We start from the raw sequence: 14,358 nt of genomic DNA, 5'->3' as shown, positions 1-14,358 counted from the left end.
TTAAGGACCCACGATAGTAGTTGTTAAATTACAAGATTCAGATGGCTATAAAAATACGATAAATGTTGACAATGATGCTTATGAAATAGTCTTTGTCTCAAAGGAACACCTGGCCTCAGCATTGCTTCCTTCCTCTATGGCTGTGAAGAACTGAAACTAGCAGCCGTGGAGATTGTTTTGAAAGGCATCAACAATATCTCAAACATAAAAATGCCATGTAAACCACAATATATAACCTGTAAAAGTCAATTTATATGCTGTAACCTGTGTTGGGTTAAATGTACTTCATTACTTTATTACACATCAAACCAATAAAAATAAAGATTTAAGAACTCTAATTGAAAGAAAGTTTAACTTATAAAATTCTTCAGCAGGAAATTTTATATACACACAGGCACACATGTACATACACATACACACGCTCTACATGGGGTAGACACCTTTATTTAAAAAGGTTAGTATTCATTGATTTACCAGTTTCATTTTGACCAAACTAATTTATCACTTACTATGTTACTACTGATCAGTTGTTGGCTCCAAATTAAAAAAGAGATGTAAAACACACATTTCAGGCAGAATAATTCACAAGAGGCATCACTGTAGTTTTCTTATATGTAGAAATAATCATCCAGCTGTTACTATTGAAATAACAGAAATCTACAGAAAGACATTACTTGCTATAATAATTGAGGCTAAAGGAAAAAAAATTCACTTACAGTATAATTATAAAAGTTCAGTATATGTATAGAAGTAAATTTAATTGTGTATTCAATGACTTAACATTCACCGCAAAATATTTTAATAGAGGAAACAAATGTAAAAGTATAAATAAATTTTCATCACCTACCTCTCTTCATATTCCTGCTTGAGCCCGCGGTCGTATCTGAAGGACACGGGCAACGCCCTCCACACTTGACTGAGATCTGTTTTCCTAAGATGCATGCCTGGTATTCTAGTTTGCACTGTATAAAAAGAGAAAAAATAGTAATTCAAGTACATTCAGTTATATCAACCGGAAGTCAAGAACATGACAAAAGGGCACCTGCAGTTCTATGACACCCGCTATAGACAGGTGAATGGGACAGAGCAGAGCGTGTTACACCTGAATCCGCATCCTGTGATGCCACTCCCAGTGTGGTGTCTGGGCCAGCACTGAAACGTTCTCAGCCTCAAGTCCTAATATGAATAATGGGGAAGATAATACCTAATCTAGTGGAATCTAGAAGAGTGATACAAATGAACTTATTTACAAAACAGAAATAGAGCCACAGACTTAAAAAACAAACTTTTGGTTACCAAAGGGGAAAGGCAGGGGAGGGATAAATTAGGAGTTTGGGATTGACATATATACACACTACTTTATATAAAATAGATAATCCACAAGGACCTACTGTACAGCACAGGGAAGTCTACTCAATATTGTATTATAACCTATGTGGGAACAGAATTTGAAAAAGAATACACATATGCATAACTGATATACTTTGCTGTACACCTGAAACTAACACGACATTGTAAATCAACTACACTTCAGTAAAAAATCGAATCCACAGAATTTTAAGAATCAAATGCTAGTAGCTACCATGAATCAGGCTCTCAGCCAATGTGAATAAAAGCTGAATGAAATTAAAGGCAAACGATCGACATTGTTATGGCACATTAGGACATTTTTTTAGTTTATTTTTGTTTTAATTTTCTTTGTAAACATTGCTCTTTATAAAATTTAAGCCTGAGTAATTTAAATAATCCTTAAGATAATATTTTATAACTGTATATTTGACATGATTTTAAAAACTGCAAACCTACTCCATCATTTAAGAGGCAATAATTATCTTCCGCCTCTAAAAAATATAGATCTTGCTAATTCTGAAGTAATGTGATTTCTTTCCTGGCTGGGTCCATAATTTACTCAGTGCAAATGATTTTAAAATTAAATAGGGCAGACTTTCTGGCTCCAACCGACAAATGTACCAGTGACTAATTTAATTCAGCTTCAGCTGATATCAGGAAGCATGGAATATACCCAATGACTAATCAGATTACTCACATATATGTAACATTTTTTTCCTTGCCGAATAACTCTCTAATGGACAGGCAAAATTCTTAACTAGGCCTGTTACAAAAGATAAAAAAATTATTATATTTGAAATATATTTGTAGTGGCTTAGTGGGCCTTTTTGGAGGAATAAACTCTTTCAAAGGTATCATTATTTTTCATTATTCAATCTTTCAAGAATCCAAGAAAAATGACCTTGTCACATAAAATTGCAATGAATTTTAAATGTAATTTAAAATGCCCAATAGTAATCAAATGTAGAAATAAATAAAGAGATTATGAGTTTTTTAATAAAAGACAATTTACATGAAATCTTGAGACTTCAAATTTAGTATTATTTACTGTAACTACTTTTAATTTAATATTTCAGAAACCTGGATTGGTCATAAGATAATGACACAATTTAAGAAAAGTTCAAGAGCAATTGTAAGTGGCGTATGAAGAGACAAAGCCAAAAGTCAATATTAATTACAGCTAATGTGGAATTTTGAAATTTGAAAATGTTAGGTCCTTTCAAAGATGTTACGCCGTACTCATTTACATTTTAAATGTAGTTTATTTTAGCAGTGATTTTTTTTAATAAAGAAGGAATGTCTGTAAAATACCTGAATAAACAACAAAAACAGCACAATCTTTATAAAAAGTTGATTTAATTTTCATCAAAAGTTTGACCTCTTAGCTAATTTTCTTGGATATGTGACAATTTAAAAATTTCACAGCTGTCTTTAAAACTTGCATGATATGATGAAGTTGTAGCTTTGTAAAGAATTCTTTCTAAAGAATTACGTCGTAAATGAAACAATTTCTCTTTCAGAATGATTCCGTGGAACACTTCTTTTCTGTATGCATGTCTGTAAAGAGCAACAGAATCAGATGTCTAGCAAATACACCCCATGTGTATAGTTATATGAATCTAGCTTCCTGTCATCAGAAAACCATTTATTTTTTTAACTCATGAATTGGTTTTGAAAAAAATCTTCATGAAGAATTTTATTCAAAGAATATAAAGATATTAAAAGTACTATTTAAAAATATTTTTTAGCTACACCCACTGATTGCATTTCTAATTAATAATATTCAATTTACTTAATTATCACAAAGCTGAAATATTTATAACAGTATAAGTGAACTAAAACATCACATAAAAGGCATGCTCATTAGTCTGTAATTAACCCAAAATGCAAATACTGTAGAGGAAGACATGATTAATGCGTTCCTGATTACCTAAGACCTTTAGTCTTGAGAACACTTGAGTTACCAGTGATCCTGAGGACTCAGCCTACAGGATGGGTTTTCTAATGTCAAAACTGACAACTGTCAGGGAAAATAAGTTGTTTGCTTCAAAACAGGGTCAAAGAAGAAGATGTGATCTTTCCACCCGCAGAAAAGGACTCTGGCCAGGAGACCCTGGGATTGGCCACTGGTAAGGTTTGCAAGATGACGTAACCCCCATGGTCAGGGACATGGCTTAGACCAGAGGTTCTTGTCCAGCGGCTGACTCTGCTCCCTGGGGACATCTGGGGACAGTTTTGGTTGTGACCATGGGGCGGGGAGCGGGGGGGATACTGCTGAATTACTAGCTAGAGGCCAGAAGCGCTACTGAACACCTCGCAGCACACTGGTCAGCCCCTCCAGATTAAAGCGCTACCCGGCCTCGCATGTCAGTAGAGCCGAAGCTGAGGAGCCGTTAGGGGTGCTGGTCTTCCAAAAGACATCAGATGGATTAACTAAACTCTCAACGCCTCATCCACACTTCCTTAGGGCGTTTTTTCTTGAGCATTCACTAAAGTAACACATACAAAATAAAAACAATGGTATAAACAAACTACCAGCTACAAGTACTTTATTTTTTAAATTTTATTTTTAGTAAATTTATTTATTTTATTTATTTACGTTCGGCTGTGTTGGGTCTTTGTTGCTGTGTGTGGGCTTTTCTCTAGTTATGGCGAGCAGGGGCTACTCTTTGTTGTGGTGCACAGGCTTCTCACTGCGGTGGCTTCTCTTGTTGTGGAGCACGGGCTCTAGGCGCGCGGGCTTCAGTAGTTGCGGCACGCGGGCTCTACAGCACAGGCTCAGTAGTTGTGGCGCACGGACTTAGCTGCTCTGCAGCATGTGGGAACTTCTCAGACCAGAGCTTGAACCTGTGTCCCCTGCATTGGCAGGTGGATTCTTAACCACTGCGCCATCAGGGAAGCCCTACAAGTACTTTAATTTCTCAGAAAACCCAGAAAATACAAAGTATTTTGTAAGACAAAGACAACAACAACAACAACAACAGACAACAACATACAGTTTATCAACAGCAACGTTCATGAGGCATCCCTGAGTGTGAGCTCTGGGATCTGATGCATTACTGTTTTGATCATTGAGTAAGACAGGCATACTTTTAAAAATAAATTTTACAAGTCAAACTTAGCTTCTGCATCTGATCAGAAGTATCAATACATGGCTCAAATGGGGTTCAAGCACTCTTTTATAGTGTTTCTAAGGTAGAACAAGAATGTAATTATCAGTAGGTAAAACAGCAACTATGTTCTATGTGGTATTGTAGTGATAAACACATTTCTTCAAGTGAAAATAAACTGAGGAACACGGGATGCTACGCATCACTTTTTAGCCTCCGTTTTACCTGGGCTGGACTGGCTAACACACCACATCATCCCTCTTTAATACCTTAGAGGCCCAGTATCTCAGACACGCCCTGCGCTTTCACAGGCGGCTTTCCTCGCGTCAGCATGGCGCCCCCTTCCCGAGCACAGCCTCCACCTGGGTTTCCTGGTCCCTGCTCTGTGTGGCCCAGCCCAGCCCAAGGCAGCCTACCTAGGAGGGGGTAAAGCTCTGGCCCCTTCCTTCAGCTGGGATTTACCATCTGCGCGCACATCCTCATTTCTCTTTTTGGAACACCCTACGTTTCGTTAAGGAGCAACACCCTGCTGATTTGGGCACCTTACTTCTCTTTCCACTACAGAATGCTCCATCACACACCTCACACGGGGACTCAGGTGACCTGTCGCCCTCCCACATTCGTAACTGGACCTGGGGGGTGGGGTCAGGTCCCCTGGGAGCTCACGGCAGGTGTGGGCACAGACATGAGGGTCCTGCACCCGAGCAGTCTCTGGGGCTCCCCGACAGCCATGTCAGTCCCCTTCTTCCAGACACTTGGCTTGCCCTCCACCAGGCCTCCAGTCAGCATCTTGAGACCGGGCTTCGGAAAGGACCCGCGGAACGTGGGCAGACCGAGGTGAGGTCACAGGAGGGCAGGAAGGATGCTTCAACCCGAGTTCATACACTTACAAGCCTTGTCCTGTCCTGTAGACATGAACAGGAGAACACTGCTGCTCCAGCAGGCGACTCAATCACCTGACAAGGAGAACTGCCGAAAAGAATGAGGCAAGAAGAGCATCCTTAACCCTCACCTCACCACACACATTCTCTTACATCTAGTGTAGCCTCTGGACCAGTATGTCTCCAATTCTGCAAACAGGAATGAGTACTACAGATGTTCTTCCTTCCAAAATTAAACACCTCACCGCAGAAACCTGCCTTGTTTGGCACACAGAGCTAACAGCACCCCGCAGGGCAGCATCAGAACACGCCAAAGAGAAAACAGCGGGCGTGGAGTGCGGACTCAGAACTGGTTTGGGGCTGGTTTTCCTTTGCTCAGTCTTTGTTCCCAGGTGTCCCTGGGGTTTCAACACTGCATTCTGCCTTCAACTCAATTCAATCCAGAGTAATCCTACAATGTCAGGATGCGTAATGACCCTCACCTCAGGCAAGGCTGCTAGTGTATGCATAAAGAAAACCCGCTTTTCATACACTGAATCATTTAGTGGAGCTGCAGGACCATCTAGTCAGGGTCTCCTAGTCCACGATTTCTGTGCATAAGGAAGAGCTCATGTATGGATTTTCCTCTTTGTTAGGCCGTTGTTGTAAACAGTTATTCTAGACTTCAAAATCTGGTAATAAATTTAAAAGATTTTAAGGGTCAAAGGGATAGTATGTTTATTTTACCATCATTTCATGCTTACATGTTTCACTGAATTTTCTCATTAAACCAAAATTCTTACTTAAATTACTCCAGAGGAAAGTTTCTTTCAAGTATCAGTAATAGTTTCAATTAAAATAAGACCTATAAAAACATATTGTTTGATGACTGATACAATACATACATGAAATTAATGAAATTACTTTAAATGACTATTGATTTGTATTTCCTTTATTTACCTTCAGATATATAACATGAACTTTGTAAGATAACAACTCAGAATTTTCCAGAGGTGCAGGAGTGGTTAAAAATACTTAAGAAACGGATGAACACAGAAGGCTGTGACACCAAGCACTCCTAAAAAGGAGGATGACATTTGAGGAGACATTATCTTTACAGATATAAATGACAGTGAATTTCTAAAAAAAAGAATGGGAGTAGGAAACAAGAGGTGTATTTTAAAAAACGTACAAGGAGATGAAAGAATCAGGACAGAAGGTTAAATTTAGGTAACAAGAGAAATGCCTCTGAAGACCTCAAAGCAGCAGAAGACACCCACGATAATACAAACATGGCAACACTGACGTGTGATAGTTTGTGCACACGTTTTAATGTCTGTGGGGCTTACATACTGAACTTCTCATTTTAACTGTTTTCTAATAAATAGAAAGCACGAGGAAATTCCTTGTTTATCACGCTTAAGAAATACCAAGCGCCTGTTAAAAAGTATGTACTACTCTTAAAGCTAAGACATGCACCGAAGGGTCAGCTGCCCTATACAGTTTGATGCACTGGTAGCAAAGATGCCCTTTGGGATGAACGGAAAGAGAAAGAGGGGAAGAGGGGCGCCATGAGCTTTGACACAAAGATACCAGGACACAAGACTCGGTTTTCCCGCTGTGTCAAGTGTCCCCTTGAGTAAAGGGGAGGGGCTAACTGAGGAGCTGGCGCTCCAGAGCAAGGGTGCCCTCTGTCCACTGACCTCAAGAGGGCACCTGCAACCAAGACCGTGATGGGAGAGAAGATCCTCTGCTTCCCAGGAAGGACGGACGGCCTGCTATCGGGGTGGTCAGAACACAGGATGAAGGACGAGTTACTACGGGGAAGGTGAATGTAAAAAGGACAAACGCCAGAGTCAGGTGAAGCAGAGTGGCAGCAAACTAGACGGCCTTTCTGAGGCCGACAGTGCATCCAATATTAAGAATAAACTACCATCCTGCTGGAACACCTACTCACACGGACATACATCTGGGACCAATTCACATGCATCCTTGTGCACAAAACTACTCAAATGAGTTCACACTCATCCCTCTGATTCCGATCCAACACCCAGGATCCCTTCAGGCCTATTTTCCGCGTTTGTCAGCACTTGGTTCAACAAGGAGAAATGCGGATCCAGTCACATGCTCGACCTACTTTCATAATTATTCCACAGCACCACTCACGGTCCTCTCCTCAGCATGGAAGGTCCCAGAGCAGCCGCACTGGACGCCCAAGCTCTCAGGCGCAGGCAGGCACCCCTCCGGGACCGAGGTACCGGTTCAACCCACCTCGTGCAGTGGGTCCCACGGAGCGCGAGGCCCAGGGAGGGACCTAACTTTCCTTCCTGTAGCTCCATCAGTTTCTGAGAGAGGAGCGCTGAGATCTCAGGATGTGTTAGAGAGATGCGACAGTTTCTCCCTGTAGAAACTGCTTTATGTATCTGGCGACTAACTATACACACATAAGACAGGAATTCTTCGGTTTTCCAGGTGAATTAACATATTAATCATTATGCAGTAATCCTTTTCATCTTCTACGGCTTTTATCTGAAGATCTAACTTGTCCGACTATTCTTCAGTACTGGGAGTCGAGTCCCCAGGGATCTCCTATGTTTCTACACATCTTGGAGCAGAGGCACTGAGTGCCTTTTGCTTTGTGGAATCTCTTAAATTTGTCTGAACATCGAGAGTCCTTGCCGGAGAGAGATGACGTGTCCTCTGCAGAGAAGGCAGATTTGTTTGCTTCTCAGTAAAACAGAGGTAACTCCCCCCAGCGGGCAGAGGGTGGGCAGGCCTGTCTGCAGCCCGTGGTCACCCACGGGGTTTCCTGTGCTGTGACACAAACCCCGTGTGTGTGGAGCACACAACTGGGTCACTCCGCACGGCCCTTGGGCCTTGTGGGGGAAAGAGAATGGACGCCAGCACGAAGACCGAGCTGTTGGTGTCCTGAGTAACAAGTGACCCAGCAGGCCCGTGTCTTCTGCAGTGCGCATGAAACAGGGTATAAATCCCAGACCCTCACAGTTCTCCACAGTTTTTTGCGGCAGCAAAGACGCTTTCTGGAGAAGAGAGGACTCTGGGCCCCAAGCCCAGGTCAGAAGAGGAGGAGATACTCGGGGCAAACGCCCTCAGGCCAGTCACAAGCCAAAGCCGGCGACAGGCTCACCCACTGTCCCCCGGTTCCCGAACCCCTGGGCCTGGGCGCAAGGCGCGGCACCGAGCGAAGCCGGCCACACGGGCTCTGCTTACGGCTCCCAAGCGCCGGGCGGGACGCGGAAGGCCGTGCCGCTGAGCACGAGGCCAGCTTTCCAGGTCCCGAACGAGGCGGAAGGCCACGCACACGCACCCTGCTCCGGCCGAGAGCTGCGGCCCTCGAGGGGCCGTGCAAGTGTGGCCACGAGAGACGTGCCGGGCCTGCTGGGGAGGGGCAGTTGGATTGAGCCGAGGGCCCGGGCAGGGCAAGCAAGCCCGCTGCCCTGTTGGGGGCCCCTTCTGGACCGGCTGGCGCCCATGCCCCGCGCTGCCTGAGCCGGAGCGGCGTGCCCTCGGGGGGGAACGCCCGGGCGCCGCCGCTGAAGCTTTCGCGCTGACCCCTTCCTCGCCGTCTGCCTCCAGAGCCGCCGGACGCCTGCACTGCCCGGCATCTTCGGCGTCCACAGGGGGCCCTGTGCGAAGGAGAGTCAAACCTCGCTCCGCACGGAGGGGATGGCCGATCCACTCCGGACAAATTTCAGGGACCTGTTCACTACAGCTCCTTAAACGACGTGGGTGGTTTCGCACGGTCAGCGTCTCCCACGCGGAAGGAACGCTGTTACCCCTTAGGTCGCCACCCCCAAAGTAGCCCTGGCCCCGGACTGTTCCCTTAGGGCCCTGGGGGAAGAATGACGGTGCTCTACGTGGTCCTTTCATCAGCTCAGCGGACAGGCTGACCGGAAGCCGTCCAGCAAGCTGTGTCCACGCCCCACTGCATCCCCGATGGACCCTTATGGGGCCTAATCTCGCCTGACCCGCTTTCAGGTGACACTGTTGCTACTGCAGTTGCATCAGCTGACCGTGGACGCAGTGTTGAGACATATCTGCGTTATGAGTTTGACGTACTGGACTATTTGTCGTTTGACCTCAGGGCAACTTTTATCACAAAATCTACGCATTCACAGGCTGACAGGCACAGCTGACTGCGTTGCATGGACAGTCCTTGCCCCTCACCGTCCACAAACTACTGATCTTGGTCGGCAATGGCTGGTCTCTTCAAAATCCTGCTCAAAAGGGTTTCTGACTGGACCTGCCTCACTGACTAAGGCAGTGTGGTCACAATTCCACTGCTTCCAGAAAGGGAACATAACCGCTCAGCTGGCTCCTGGGTAACGGAAGCACGAGAGAGACTATATGGACTTATTTAAACCTTCAGGATCTTTACTTTCTTTCCTAATTGATGTTGCAGGCTGGTCCGACGCTGGACCTCTGCGTGACGGCCTGTCCACAGGGGACCTTGGGCATTAACTCAATTAAACTCAATTCTGGTTCCAGCCCCTGGATTCCCTTGTTGGATGGAGGTGGTCCTGGACATTTGTCCATGCAGGTCACAGGCAGGGATGTAACGGGTCTCTCTAACTTTCACAAAAGTGCCCTCTTCCCTCCTGGGCTGGACGCTTACAGATGAACTGTTTATGGGTGAGGTTGAGAGGCTGATGGGAAGAAATGGGACCTCTGAGTTGCTGTCATTGGCAGGGTAATTTTACGGTAACGCAGGGAGAGCCACAACCCCAACACCCGGGGAGGGGACGCCTCAGGCCCTGGGAAGTGGCGGAGGGAGAGGCATCACAGATGCTCCGTCTTCCAGAACAATGCCAGTCTCTCCCCCTCAAGGCAGGTGCCCTGTGTGCCCTCCCAGTGCTGCAGATGCCTTATTTAAAATTTAAAACCTGACTGCTGGAGTTGCCCTCCCTGGACCCCCCTTCTCCATCCTTCCTAACTTATCACGCAGCCTCTAGGAACAGGAAGGCATGGACCAGCTCCTGAAACTCCTGTATAAACACCTGCCAACATGTCCAGATGCCTTTCCCAGACCCCATTCTTAGCCATCCTCGGAGGTGCATGGATGCCACCAGGACTGTCTTTTGGAAAAACATAGGACATAGGAAACAGGCTTCTTTCCAGCTTTCACTCCAAAAACAAGGAGCAGAGTCAATTATTCCAACTCAGTTGGGACACCTAAGCTCTCCCAGCCAGGCTGGAGGGCACATGGGATGCCCTGTCATTCTATATTCCCTGAACAACGTAGGTCCTGCCTGCAGGTCATGGCAGTTTTAACAACACTTTCTTTCCAGGACACCCTGCACATTACTGGTGATGGACACCAGGCAGGAACTCACCTCTGTCTTAAAAAAATGGTGATGTGCTCCCGCTGGGTGGTCTGAGACCATCACCTGCTTTAGGAAATGCCCCTAGCAGATGGTGTAGCCTTCAGATACCTGAGGAGCTCTCTCCACAGGGAAGGGACCCTCAGGCATTCAGTTTCAGGTGACACACCTGACTCATCCCTATGAGCATCTTCCAGGAAGTTCTCTCCCTAACAGGAGGGATCCAATTAGAAAAGCTGATATAAAAACTGTCACTGATCTTAGGTGAGGTGATCAATGACACCATGTTGCTCCTGGAAGGGATTCACTTCAGCTTCAAGACTGACCACTGGATGACATCATTGTCCTAAAAGCCTCCTCGGCCAAGTGAGGTCTATGCAGTCACTAATGCATCCTGCTGTCCCTGGGTTAAATCCTCAGGACAAGTGGTGAGACGAAGACAGACACTTGAGGCAAAAGCCACTTGGATTTCTAAGGCAGACCTTGGGGGTTTACGGGGTTTGTGGGGAGGTGGGGCCCGGGGCCCTGGAGAGGGGAGGTGTCAACACTGCAAACAGGCTGGTCTCCCCTTCCGCTTGGATCGCCCTGGGTGTCAGCTTTCGTTAAATGCTGCCTGAGACAAACTGACCGGGATTGGCCCCAGCACTGTTGATCGTATGGATGCAGTGGTTGATGGAGCGAGGTACTTACAGGAGAAGTCTCTGGCCAAGAAGATAGGGAATGAGGGTGGATATGATAAGAGGCAGTTCTGCTAGGTCACGCATAGTTCTGCATGTCTTCCCGTCAGAGGCACAATTTGTTCTGTACGAGGATGTCTGTGTAGCAGTCTTGGAAGAGACTTTCTCCTGAAGTATCTGCTTTTAATTATCTTTAGCTTTCAATGTCATACGTGTGCTTTTCCACTGTTTTATGAATTCCATTAATCTTGTTGAGATCATCTTTGTTTGTGTAATGGTATAATATTTTTGGCAAGTAATATGGCTTTTTAATCCAGCTGGATTTTATTTTGATAATCAATCATGTCTTCTTACTTTTCTCATCTGGCACATTGTACTTCTTGTATTTGTAGATTCATGCCTTTCAACATTTCTGGAAAAATTTTCAATATCTCTTTTAACATTTTCTCCACCTTATTATTTCTGGTTTCTCTTTCTGTATCTCAGATTAAATTTACTTATCCCTTCTCATTCTAGTCTCTATCCCCTATTACCCTTTTTGGATAATTTTTCTGAAATATATCAGTCATTTTTCTGAAATATATAAATACACAAATATATACACATAGACATTATGTTTATATACTTAACAACTTATTTTTGTTACATATATTTTCTGTTTTTATATGCATATTATCACATGCATATGCATATATTATAGTTCATTAATTCTCTTCATCTAATATCTAATTAAATATATTTAATTTTTAATTTTTTTTTTTTTTTTGCTGTACACAGGCCTCTCACTGTTGTGGCCTCTCCCGTTGCGGAGCACAGGCTCCGGACGCGCAGGCTCAGCGGCCACGGCTCACGGGCCCAGCCGATCCGCGGCACGTGGGATCTTCCCGGACCAGGGCACGAACCCGCGTCCCCTGCATCGGCAGGCAGACTCTCAACCACTGCGCCACCAGGGAAGTCCTTTAAATATATTTTTAATTGAACAGGTCATATTTGGTTATTTTGCAAATCTAATATTTTCTGAAATTACGTTGGTCTTCCTGTATCTTTCAACATCACTTTAAGTCTGTAAACATTTTACATGTTAAAAACATTTCATATAGTGGTTGTATGTTCTGTTTTACCTAATTATTTATCTGATAGTTTTGATATTTAAGTATTGAAACCTGTCTGGTTTTGTTCTTATATTGTTACCTCCTTACGTGTTGGCTTTTGTCATTTAGTTTGTTGGTTTATTTATATTAGTGTGTTTCTTCTACTTATAAGATTTATTGGTATGTGAGCAAAGAGTTGGCAGAATACCATCTGGAGAATCCTTAGGAGTCTGGATTCCTGGTACTTTTCTACAGAGAGAACTTATGTTGGGATTTTCAAGTGTCAGGGGTACTGAGTACACAGAATCCCTTAAATTCTATTTATCATCCCTGGGGCTTCCCCAACCTCTGCTCTGAGGTGGTGAAATCCCAAACCCCAGGTCTGTAAGAGAACAGGTTCAAAGGTATAAATATTGTTCCGCAATAATGGTATTATTACCCAATAATGGTATTATTTCTTTTTTGCCCCCCCCCCCCAGTTTCTATATTAGAGCTTAATTACCTCCTAGTTTCAGCTGGCTTTTGTTTAATTGGCTTGTTTCAGAAGCCATAGCATCCTTAACCTGTTGTCTGTTCACAGAACTGGACCAATTTCCTTGGTGGAGAGCATTGAGGTGGAGCGAGATAACAGACATTGAAATACACAGTGATCACAGAGAGATGGCAGGAAATCTATAATTTGCCCATGCGTTCACTGGAAGGGTATGACAGCCACACACTACTGTGTTTATTCCATAATTTACATGATTATAAATCTACACACATATAAGTACATACTATACAGGACACACTTGACTTTTCTTTGCCAAGAAAAATAATTTCTCACTGTATTAACACCACATTCCTATAATAATGTTATCCACATTGCTATTAATAAATCATTAATATGCTTAAATACATACCGTATTACATTACACTGATTTATTACATATTATTATTTCCTATCTTTTGTACTTTTATTTGTAGCCACATTATTAGCCTTGCTGTTTACCAGCCCTGTGACCTTATGAATATATTTAATATCTTTGTGCTTCAGATTCCTTATCTTTAAATTATTAGTGAGTGTTTTTTGTGTCTCCTACTGTTGTCTGAGGAATAATGCATATGAAAATTATCACATTACATTAATGAATACGTGCATTAATATAGTAACTCAGAGCAGCCATCAACACACACTAGGCAGGCACTAAGTATCAGCCTTCTGAGAGTCTTTTCTCTGCCGGCACGAGTTGTAATTTAGACAAAAGAGATGCAGACACAGCTTTTCCAAAGGTGCTACCAGCACGCTGGCCCTGAACTTGCTAGAAACTCATGGTATATCTCAGCGGGAACGCCTTCTACCAGCAGGGTAAGAATGCCTCAGTTACCTTCACACATGGATGCCTCTTTATCTTGCTATAACCTGAGTTTTTACAGAGCTGGAATATACATGGCTTCTCTAAATCTCTCCTATTGCCTATCATGATTCTTGCTTCTTGATAAAGTGACGAATAATTGAGGTTACAAAGGACATCACTAGGGTAAAACCCAGGCCTGATAAGTACATCAATCAGGAGCTCGCTGGCCTGTCCACGCCCAGAACAGCACAGTGGCCACCGTGTGCCTGAAGCTGACCTTGATCCTGGCGTCGTTACTTTCCAGCTTCATGGCTGCTCTGTGTCTCCTTTCCCTTATCTAATGATTGTGGACCACTAGAGAATCTGTCTTCTAGGGTTGTTTTAAATATTAGGTTAGCACACAAAATATTTAGACCATTACTTGACATCGTTGCTCAATTATTTTAGGAATTCCTGCCTATATGACTTTCACAGCGACAGCTACTACATGCCAACGACTACCGTTATTACACTTTCCTTAGAGAATATGTATATTCAAGCATGCTCTACATATGTAAAGAGTTTTAGAAAACCGTCTCCTTAGAAATGCAA

General features: G+C 43.8%; 1 protein-coding gene across 4 annotated transcripts in view; it reads right to left on the bottom strand.

Moving 5' to 3' along the window:
- Positions 1–14,358, bottom strand: part of SPOCK3 (SPARC (osteonectin), cwcv and kazal like domains proteoglycan 3) — a gene marked incomplete at both ends in the record, with an annotated part of 424,393 nt that overhangs the window by 158,545 nt on the left and 251,490 nt on the right. For all 4 annotated transcript variants that reach the window (XM_082843406.1, XM_082843407.1, XM_082843408.1 and 1 more), the window contains one exon: positions 848–962. In XM_082843406.1, the coding sequence (XP_082699532.1) occupies positions 848–962 (115 nt within the window). The remainder of the gene's footprint in view (positions 1–847; positions 963–14,358) is intronic.

The sequence above is a fragment of the Leucopleurus acutus genome, assembly GCF_964270905.1.
Source record: "Leucopleurus acutus genome assembly, chromosome: 7".
Taxonomy (NCBI): Eukaryota; Metazoa; Chordata; class Mammalia; order Artiodactyla; family Delphinidae; genus Leucopleurus; species Leucopleurus acutus.
This window is presented reverse-complemented; position numbering and strand designations above follow the sequence as displayed.